The sequence below is a fragment of the Jatropha curcas genome, chromosome 1, assembly GCF_041381405.1.
Source record: "Jatropha curcas cultivar XTBG-Jc1 chromosome 1, XTBG_Jcur_1.0, whole genome shotgun sequence".
NCBI classification, from domain to species: Eukaryota; Viridiplantae; Streptophyta; class Magnoliopsida; order Malpighiales; family Euphorbiaceae; genus Jatropha; species Jatropha curcas.
Window position 1 is genome coordinate 12,468,007 of NC_143151.1, and position 11,597 is coordinate 12,479,603.

Sequence of the window (11,597 nt, forward strand, 5' to 3'; positions counted from 1 at the left end):
GAGTGGTGGCCGGAAAAGACGTAAATGGTGGAGCGGTGGGGGTTGGGTTCTGTTGCACGATCAAGAGGGAGGTGATGATTTTTTTTTCTTTTTTTTTTTTTTTTTGCTTTTCTCTTTCCTCCTTGATTGGTTTACAACTTATTTGGTTTAATTCAAAGGGTTTGGTTCAATTATTGGAGGGTTCTAGGTTTAATGGTTTGATTTATTTCTTTATTCTATTTATTTATTTTAATTGTTTTAATTAGATTCTCTAACATTTCTTCAATTTATTCAACACTAATTGTATTATAGTATAGTACAATAATTATTTAAGTTTAGGATAATCAATCTAAGTTGAGAATATATATATATAATTAATTAATTAATTAATTAATTTAATATTTAACATCCAATAGTAATCTTTGAGAAATTTAGAAAATTCCTGATTAGGGAGTTCCCATAATATGCTTTGGGCTTGCGCCCAAATTGCAAATTTGGACTCAGATTAAAATTGTTTGGAATTTGCAGCCCAATGCAATTGAACATCTAAATTTTTGATTTAATTAACATTCAGAAGTTTTGAAAATAGAATTACGGGATGCTTCAACTTCCTTAACCAGTCATCGAATAAAATCTCTTATACATATAAATGTAAACAACTCTTTATTTGATTTACTTTACTTGAAATATAATATCCTTTAATAAAATTCTATATAAAATTAATGCTTCTATTAACTTACCATATCTTTTTAAATAACCTAATTCATTATCGTCTTAATTCATACAACATAATTCTAACTTTGAAATAATTGCAACTTTTCCATCAATTAGTTCTTTTTTTTTCTTAAATTACTTTTGTCTCCAAAATAACTCGTTCAGTATTTAATTTATTTCCTTATTTAATCCTTAATCCTTTTTTTTTTATAGTAAAGGAGATCATAATATTATAATAAATCATGAGCAATAAGATCGTTAATACATTGGGGAGTCGTGTCCCATGAATGGAAACAAGGATGTAAACATGCCACACGAGCAAGAGCATGTGCAGGCTTGTTAACTTGCCTCCTAACCCAAATCAATTCACAGATGGAATTTGAGAAAGCAAATGTTTAATCTCTTCTAACACTGGTGCCCAATCTGAATAAGGTTCAAAGCCAGCTGTCACCGCTTGAAACAGTCGTAGGCAATCAGTTTCCAGCAAAACGCTACCAAATGATCTCGCGAGCAACCAAGACAATACTTCCCGCAGACCGATGGCCTCTGTGATGTGTGGTTGTAGCACCCCGGCAAAATGACCTGTGCAAGCTGCCAAAAACTGCCCAACTTCATTCCGTATAAGGCCAGCATATGATGAACGACCCTCAGTTGTGTGGATAGCTGCATCGAAGTTACACTTTACAATCCCAGTCGGAGGGGGAGCCCATGTTAGAACTGACGCCGGTGGAGAAGAGGAATTGCGTCGACTAATCTGCGCATTCTTCCATTCTCGAAGAAAGCTAGTGGCTGCCATGACAATGTTGTAAGGATCAACATCAGTATACTACCAAACTCGACGATTTCTGTCAAACCAAATAAAGTAGCACAACACACCAAATAACAAGTAGTGCTCCTCGCTGTGCTGATCAATAAACCCCAATAGTATATCACTAAACATGATGGCTGATCCATCCAATGGAAGCCTTGCTAACGTCCAGCACAGTCTAGCTTTCTCACAACTGAATAGCATGTGCATTATTGTCTTTGTTTCGCTACAAAATGGGCAATGGTCATTCTTTGTGATTCGCTTGCCAAAAAGTATAGATTTTGTTGGCAGAATATGACGACATGCTCTCCATAACCAGTGCTTGACCTTCGGTGGGGCTTCTAGTTGCCATATTTTAGCCCAAATTGGAGATGTTATGTTTACTTCAGGAGCCTGTGAACACTCAAATTTTGAGGCTCAAAAGCCTGTTTTCTTCCGGACTGCGAACAGTCCGGCCGGACCGGAGGCCTTTCGGAAAGTTCATCGGAAATATGCCAATATGGTACTTGAAACGTCCGGAAAATTACGAGGATCTCGGAACTGGTCTCGGAATATTTTTTGGAGGTCCGGAACTCCCGGAAAAGCCCTCGGAATAAACCTGCCTGCCCCGGTGGCTCAGCCACCGGAGCCAGCCACCGAGCCGGCGGCCCATCCCGGCGGCCCAGCCGCCGAGCCGGCGGCCCATCCCGGCGGCCCAGCCGCCGGGAAGGCCGCCGACGAACCGGCGGCCCGGCCGCCGAGACCCGGCGGCCCGGCCGCCGGGAGGGCCGCCGATCCGGCGGCTCAGCCGGCGGCCCGACCGCCGAGACCCGGCGGCCCGGCCGCCGGGAGGGCCGCCGATCCGGCGGCTCAGCCGGCGGCCCGACCGCCGAGACCCGGCGGCCCGGCCGCCGGGAGAGCCGCCGATCCGGCGGCTCAGCCGGCGGCCCGGCCGCCGAGACTTGGCGGCCCGGCCGCCGGGCGGGCCGCCGAGCCGGCGGTCCATCCGGCGACCCAGCCACCGGAAACAGTCCGTTTTGCGCCTATAAATACAGGCCTCGGGCCTCCTTTTTTACTCACTCAGTCTGTGTTGACGGACGCTCCTTCCCCCTACGCTCTTTGCGATTCTTTACTGCTTTCTTGCATTTTTTAATTTTAATTTCATTTTATTGTTGTGATATTTGGTCACTTAAAATTAAATTAAAATTAATTCCCTTAACGAGGAGCTTAACCTGGAGTTAAGAAGCGGTCGACGATTAAATCAGGTACGTAAACAAAACTCCGCCTATTTAATTTTAGCACTTCATGCATGCTTCTCTTCTACTCCTTTTAATTCTACAACTGCATAAATGCATTCATGTCATCATATAGGCAAGTAAATTGCCTCAATTAAAGTATGATTAAGCTAAATGCCCGGTTAATTAATAATCGTGGTATTAAAGCCTAAATCCGACAATATTGGCTTAAAATATCTAGTCTATTAATGGCTATGGTATGATTGCCTTTATTTCGAACAATTTTTTCGGCTTAAGTCCAGTTCATCAATAATTGTGACTAAGTAGCCTAAATTATTCACGTTCTTTTGGCATTAAATTGCCTACATTGCAGTTTGATTAATTACTTTTGGTAAACAAATTGCCAATAAGTAAGATCAGTTATTTCTTTTTAGCAATAAAACGCTTAAATCAAAGTTTTGGCAAAATGCCTTAAAACTAAATCAATCTTTTTGGCTTTAAAAGCCTTAAAATCAATCATTTTGGCGACAATCGCCTAAAATCAATCATTTTGGCAATCAAATTGCCTAAATCACTCTTTTTGGCTAAAAGCCTTAAAATCAATCATTTTGGCGACAATCGCCTAAAGTCAATCATTTTGGCAATCAAATTGCCTGAATCACTCTTTTTGGCTAAAAGCCTTAAAATCAATCATTTTGGCTACAATCGCCTAAAATCAGTCATTTTGGCAATCAAATTGCCTCAATCAATCTTTTGGCTAAAAGCCATCAAAATCAACATTTTTGGCATCAAATGCCTAAAATCAAACCAATCAACCTTTTGGCAAAATGCCTAAAACAATCAATCCTTTGGCACAATGCCTAAACAAAATGCACAAAGCATACACACACTCATGCATAAAGCATCCCATTCAAAGCCCTCTAAAAGAGGCCTATCGAACTACGTTGACTTTGATCTTCCATTCAAACGGAAGTACGTAGGCACGTCCGGGATCTAACCCCGGGCGGCAAGTCGAATCACATAAACATCTTTTTCATAGGTCTAAATTATTTCATCTTCCTTGCAAAACATTCATTCTTAGGTTAGTTTCATCAGCATGACATAGTCTCGGGATCCACCTCGGGTTCGAAGACCTTGCCTTAGACATTGGGCTAATTAATCTAGTAACTAGGTTAATTAAAATTGGAGTCACTTAGGGTTTTTCCTAGTTTACCCTAAAACAATTAAACAAGGTGGCGACTCATACATTCACGTGCATTTCTTCCTTTAGTCACATGCATACACATGCCTATGATATTTTGGGGAGGGGTTCACAGTTTGGCGACTCTGCTGGGGAGAGTAATGCAATCATTTTGCATAAAGTGGACTACTATTGTTGTGTAAACTAACCTGTCCTTCTTTAGGGCATTATTTTACAATACTTTGTTTTGCAGGGTACCTTAGCACAAATCAAGTATTCTTTCTTTAAGAATACGAGATGAGGAATTTAAACTCAAGTTGTACAAATTGATTAAGACATTTTAATTTGTTGATTTATTTGCACGAATTGAGAATCCTTTTCTCCATTGCATAAAAAATGAATTTCAAATGAATTTCTTCTCTCTCTGTTCAAACTTCTGAGTCTGGATAGCAAGTAGCGCTGATCGGCAGGTCTCCTTGATTATGTCGACGGACAGCCAAAGCGTCCTCCCTGTTGCCGCAAACCATCCCTAATCCTTTTGGGGATGGCCTATGGGCATGCGTACCGTTGGACCCACGCGAAACTCTTTGTTTCACATGTGGTTAGGTATATCCATGCTCAAGGCTCAAGGGTCCCTTTATAAGCCTATTCTCTATTTGTGTCATAGCCTATAGAACCTATCCTTCAGGACTGTATGCACCCAATGATGAAAATCATATCATAAACAGATTATGGTGTGTTGTTGTGCGCATTCATGGCATACCATAAACATTTGGGTAAACACAAAGAGAGCAGAAAACACCTTTTATCTTCAATCATGCACAGTTGGACAAAGAGTCAATCTACCTCATATCACTCCCATGATACACCAAACACTATACCTAATCCAACTACCCTTATCCTTACAGGTGCCCACGATCCGAGTGCCTACTCAAGTGCCAATCACACCTACAGTGCTATCACCAACTTCACCAGCTTCACCAGCTACACCGGTTACACCAATGGCATCACTGTCTGACATCCAAAACCTTATTGAACAACTGGAGGCTAGAATGGAGGCCAGAATGAATGAGGCATTGGCCGCTCAAAGGGCTGCCCTGATAGCTGAATTGGGGAATGGTAATGGTAACGGAAATGGGGCCTCGGCCGGAGGAAGTGGGCCTGCCGCTTCCAATCAGGGTCCTGCTGCTGCTGAACCCACAAACCCTGCCTTGAACTTGGATGACGTACCCTCCAAAACTGCTTCTGAGCTGGAAGCTCAGAGAATGAGAGAGAAGCTAGAGCTTTTAGAAAGGTCAATCACTGCCCTCAAGACCCATAAGGAAGTGGTGGACATGGACTCCTTGTCTTTGTTCCCTGAAGCCAGATTACCAACTAAGTTCAAAATGCCCAACATGGACAAGTTTGATGGAACCACTTGTCCTAAAACTCACCTGAAGATGTATGTGGGTGCCCTTAACCCATTCGGATTGAGCAGTGAGCTCCTTGCTCAGTTGTTCCAACAATCTCTCACCGGTGCTGCATTGAGATGGTTTGTCAGCTTAGATCGGTCTAAGATGAAGACCTGGGAGGATATCTGTAATGCATTTAATTCCCAGTATCACTACAACATGGAGGTGGATGTTACCCGAAGGGAATTAGAGACTACTAAGCAGAAAAATAATGAACCTTTTTCCTCGTTCCTTACGAGGTGGAGGGCCAAGGCCGCCCAAATGATTAACCGGCCTTCAGAACAAGAACAGGTAGACATAATAATAAAGAATCTGCAACCTGTCTACCAACAACGGTTACAAACCCAGTACTTGCCAACGTTTCAGTCGCTCATTGCTACTGCTACGAAGGTAGAAGACCTGATCCAAATGGGGCAACTGAAAGACGACGCAGGAACCTCTAAGTACAAGAAACCCAGCCAAGCTGGCAAAGTCCACGAAGTGGCAAGCATTACCCCCACTAACCCGTTACGTGTAGGGAACATGAGAAATGGCAGCCAGTCAAGAAGAACATACACTGATCTCGGGATGCCAATCCTTTTGGTTTTCCGAGAAGCTGTCAAAGCAAATTACATCAAGCCTTTGGAAGCAAGGCCCCCACCAAATCCTTTACCAAGGAATTACAAAGCAGATGAATACTGTGAATACCATCAGGGGTACGGGCATAAGACTGAAGCGTGTTGGACACTTAAGAACCGCATACAAGATCTGGTGGACAATGGCTCAATCATCCCGAGAAGTAAACCAAACGTTAGTACTAACCCCTTACCAAATCATGGGGTAAATGCTATTATAGATGACCAGGAACTGATCGATCCTTTCGAACTGTTCCTAGAGATGAATAACATATGTGTCCTGGATCTGAACGACCTAAGTGAAGAGGTCGATGCTATTACCAGAAGCGGGAGACAGTATGAGCCACTGGTTTTGGATAAAATCCACAACAGGCCCTACCAGAAGGCAGAGGAGCCAAAAGAGGACCCGGTACTCTTACAATTGAAAAAGACACAAGCTAGGGTATCAATCTGGGAACTGTTGGCAGCATCCTTTCCTCATCGCCAAGCTCTTTGCAAGGCTTTGAGCCAATTACAGACGTCAGTGGAGGTTAGCCCTGAAGTACTAGTCTCCACCCTCACCCAGTCATCCAAAGTACAAAGCATCGGGTTTTCTGACGAGGACCTGCCTAAAGAGGGAGGCAGTCATAATAATGCTCTGTATGTCACAGTCCAGACCAGAGACAAAACGGTGCCCATGGTTCTCATTGACAATGGGTCAGCTCTGAATGTCTGTCCACTAAGGGTAGCCAGCTGTTTAGGGTTGGAGGAAACAGACTTCACTCCATCAGATCAAATAGTGAAAGCATACGACAGTACCCGGAGGGAAGTATTGGGGGTCGCCACACTGAAATTAACAGTTGGGCCAACTGTGATGGAAGTTCCGTTTCAGGTAATTGATGTACCAACCAGCTTTAATCTGCTTCTAGGTAGACCATGGATACACCACACCAAGGCAATACCCTCGTCCTTGCACCAAAAGGTCAAGTTTCCCTATGAAGATAAAGTTGTCACCATCCAAGGGGATGACTACAATCAGCTGAAAAAGCCAAAGGGCCAGCCTCTCTTTGAGGTCAGTCCTGAAACTGCCAACCTACCTCTCTCAGGATTTCAGTATGACACCGTGCAATGCATAGAAGGAAAGCCTGCCAATTCTCGAATTCTCTTTGATTTCGGGACAGTACAGATAAACTGCATAGTGCCTCTGATGCTGAAGATGTCCTACCTGCCAGGAATGATTATGGCAAGGTCAGGAAAAACATACCCCGTACTGCAGGCCTGGGAATGTCCGGTAAATGAAGGAACTTATGGACTGGGTTATGAGCCTACCGAGGAAGACCGCGCTGAAAGGATAAGGCGAAGGAAGAAGGGAGGCATACAAATGCGGCCATATCATCTGACTTTGAATAGCTATTTCTGTAAACCGGGAGAAACAATTCCTTATTGTGGCTTCCCGGAGCCATTCCCCTGCCCGACTGCTAAGAAGATGCTGCCTGGGTTAGAAGTATTTGCCGATGTCTGGGGCAACGGGCCCGAAACCATCACTAAACTGGAAATCGAAGACTTCATGCAGCCTAGTCTCTTTGATGAGGTTGCAGTCATCACAGGAAATGACGGGAATCAAGATCTGCTCAGCCTGATCAAGCCGAACAGAGGGCCTCTTACCAATTGGTACATCGAGGAGGAGCGCACTGCTGATAAACCCCTTCCCGAGTCAAACCTAGCACCAGAGTCCGTTGTCAAGTCCTGTATTGAGTCTGAATCTGAGTCGGAAACCGAGTCAAGAACCAGTTCCACTTCTGAGTCGTCAGTGTCGGATCTAGAAGATCCAGATGTCAAATTTGATGTAACCTTTGAAGACGATTCCGTCATATGTAATAAAGGCCTGCAAATTCTTGATTACCCCGTGTGTTTATTTTTCCAAGCATTTCCAAGCAAAAATAATCAGATAAATGAAGTAAAAAATGAAAAAGTAAAAATAATAATCGGCAAAGAAGAAAATGAACACACATACATTGCATCTGATTGCATGAACAGGGAACAGGTCAGTGAATGTTTGAAGAAATTTGCTGATTGTTTTATGTGGAGGGCAAGTGACATCACGGGAATTGACCCAGCAATAGTGGTGCACAAAATTCCAGTATATCCAGAGGCTAAGCCAGTGAAGCAAAAGCTAAGGAGGCTAAAGACGGAGTGGTCCTTAAAGATCAAGGAGGAAGTAGCTAAGCAATTGGAAAACAAGTTCATAGAACCCATTGCCTACCCGACTTGGTTAGCAAACATAGTGCCGGTTCCTAAGAAGGATGGAAAGGTGCGAATGTGTGTGGATTACCGGGACTTGAACAAAGCATGTCCGAAGGACGATTTTCCCCTGCCACATATCGATCTATTGGTGGACCGAATGGCTGGACATGAGATGGTCTCCTTGACTGATCTCGCAGTTGGATATAACCAAATAATGATGCATCCACCAGACAAAGAGAAGACGGCATTCATCACAGAATGGGGAACTTACTGTTACAGGGTTATGCCTTTTGGGCTCAAAAATGCCGGGGCAACTTACCAAAGAATGGCAACGACCATCTTCCACGATATGATTCACAAAGAGGTAGAAGTGTATGTGGATGATATGGTGGTTAAATCAAAAACAACTGAAGAACATACAACAGCACTTGAGAAGTTCTTCTTTAGACTTCGAAAGTACAACCTAAAGCTCAATCCAGCAAAGTGCCTCTTTGGAGCTACATCTGGAGTGTTTCTGGGGCATTTGGTCAGTCACAAGGGCATAGAAATTGATCCGTCGAAAGCCAAGGCCATTTTAGGAATGCCAGCACCACGGACCGAGAAGGAAGTACGAGGTTTTCTGGGTAGGCTACAATACATCAGTCGGTTCATCAATCAGTTGGCTGATACTTGTGGTCCTATTTTCAAACTACTCAGGAAAGGAGTAGCGGTCAAATGGAACGAGGATTGTCAGAAAGCTTTTGATCAAGTCAAGCAATACCTGCTATCCCCACCTGTTTTACAACCACCAAGGCTAGGAAAGCCTTTGCTATTGTACCTATCAGTGACAGAGGAAGCTATGGGTGCAATGTTAGCTCAGCAAGCAGAAGATACAAGGGTAGAAAATGCCGTGTATTACCTCAGCAAGAGGATGCTAGAATACGAATTGAAATATAATAAAATAGAGAAGCTGTGTTTGGCTCTGGTCTGGGCATGTACAAAGCTGCAGCATTACCTCTCATCTTACACTACGCATGTCATTTCTGAATCGAACCCCTTGAAATTCCTTATGGAGAGGCCGGTTCTAGACTGTAAGATGGCTAAGTGGGTGTCAGTGCTCGCAGCCTATGACCTGAAATTTGTACAAAGAAAGGCAGTGAAGGGCGGAGCTTTAGCTGATCAATTAGCGGAATTACCGATCAAAGACCAAATGCCGGAGGTGGAATTTCCCGATGAGGACTTGTTAAGCTTGGAAAGCGAAGCCTGGGAGATGTACTTCGATGGAGCTTCGAACTATCATGGAAATGGGGTTGGAGTTGTATTCAAAACTCCTTGTGGAGAATACATCCCAATTGCAGTTAAACTAGATTTCGCTTGCACCAACAACGAAGCCGAATATGAAGCTTGCATCAAGGGGTTAGAAGCGGCCCTTGAAAAGGGAATAAAATTCCTCAGGGTTTTCGGAGATTCCAACCTAATAGTCTCCCAAGCCCTAAGGAAATGGAAGATTAAAGAAGAACGTTTGGTTCCTTACCTACAACGTTTGGACGAATTGGCTCAACAGTTTGAAGAGTTATCGTTCCACTACCTGCCGCGAGCCAAGAATCAGTTTGCCGATGCCCTAGCTACTTTGGCCTCCATGGTTAATGTAGAGGGAGACCAAGTCATTCGACCTCTGACAGTCCGGCTACAGAAACAGCCAGCACATGTTATGAATTTGGTGGATGACAAGCCTTGGTACTGGGATATACAGAATTATCTTCAGAGTGAAGCCTATCCGGAGGGATCCACTAAAACTGATCAACGGACATTGAGACAGTTAGCATCTGGATATTTCCTTACTGAGGGAATTCTGTACAAAAGAAGTTGGAATGGCCTGCACCTGAAGTGCGTAGATGAAGAAGAGGCTCAAACCATCATGGATTCCTTACATAATGGGGAATCTGGTCCACACATGCATGGGATGGCCCTGGCTCGGAAAATTATGAACCTGGGTTATTACTGGTCAACTATGAACGAAGATTGTGTGAGGCACACACGGAAATGCCACGAGTGTCAAATCTTCGCTAAACTGCAAAGGCAGCCTCCGATCAATCTGAATCCCATAGCCTCGCCATGGCCTTTCGCAACTTGGGGCATAGACATAATTGGAAAGATCCATCCGAAGGCCTCTAATGGCCACCAATTTATCCTGGTTGCTGTTGATTATTTCACAAAGTGGATCGAGGCAGCCTCCTATTCGGTTTTGAATGCCAAGAAGGCAGCACAGTTCGTTCGTACCAACATCCTTTGTCGGTATGGAACACCATTCGAGATTATCACTGATAATGGATCTCATTTTCAAAACGAGTTTTCAGACCTGCTGAAGCGAAAGAAGATCCAGCATCATAAATCCTCTCCCTACCGTCCACAAACAAACGGGGCTGTTGAGGCTGCAAACAAGGCCATAAAAGTCATTTTGCAGAAGACGGTGCAGAAGCATAGGGCATGGCACGAACAGTTACCATTTGCCTTGTGGGGATACAGGACCTCCATCAGAGCGCCCACCGGGGCAACCCCGTATTCCTTAGTGTATGGTATGGAAGCAGTGCTGCCTATTGAGCTGGAAGTTCAGTCGGCAAGAATTATCCGAGAAAGCCAGATCAGCGAAGCAGATTGGGCCGAGAATTATCATATGCAACTCTTGGGTATGGACGAAAAGCGATTGCGAGCAATCCACCAGACTCAAGTTTATCAAAGGAGAATAGCGCGGCATTTTAATAAAAAGGTTAAAAATCGGAAACTCGAAGAAGGTTGTTTGGTTCTGAAAGAAATTAGACAGCCAATCATAGACCCACGTGGGAAGTTCCGTCCTCATTGGGCCGGGCCCTATGTGTTGAAGAAGATATTATCCGGCGGAGCCGTCGTCTTGACTGATTTAGATGGTTTGGAATTTACAAATCCATGTAATTTAGATCAGTTGAAAAGATATTATGTGTAATCATTGCATGATGTAAATGAACTACATTAGGCCTGATTCTCTTTGGAAAAAAAAAAGAAATTATATATCGGAGATATGTAGGCAACCCTCATTGGGTGCGGTCTAAGCATTAAAAAAAAAAAATCGTCATTTCACAAATTTCATGCTTCTTTGCCAAAAAAAAGAAAAAGGAAAATAAGAAAAAACCCGCTAAGTTGAAAACCCGAAAGGGCGACTTAGGCAAAAGTCGGGGCCCGCTAAGCTGAAAACCCGAAAGGGCAGCTTAGGCAAAAGTGGGTAGCTCGCTAAGCTGAAAACCCGAAAGGGCGGTTTAGGCAAAAATTAGAGCTTAAATAAATAAAGTTGGAAAATGCTTGGAAAGCTAAACAACATTCTCAATTTAAGCAATAAAGTCAAGAAAATGAAGGAATCCAAAATAAAGTTAAGTCCAAGACAAAAGTATAAAACATACATCC

General features: G+C 43.6%; 1 protein-coding gene across 1 annotated transcript; it reads right to left on the reverse strand.

Moving 5' to 3' along the window:
- Positions 1–1,054: 1,054 nt before the first annotated feature.
- On the reverse strand, positions 1,055–1,711 carry LOC149499024 (uncharacterized). Its single transcript, XM_089721666.1, has 2 exons — positions 1,570–1,711; positions 1,055–1,482 (listed from the first exon to the last, which is right to left on the reverse strand). The coding sequence occupies exons 1-2, from the start codon at positions 1,709–1,711 to the stop codon at positions 1,055–1,057; spliced, it is 570 nt and encodes a 189-aa protein (XP_089577792.1).
- Positions 1,712–11,597: the final 9,886 nt, after the last annotated feature.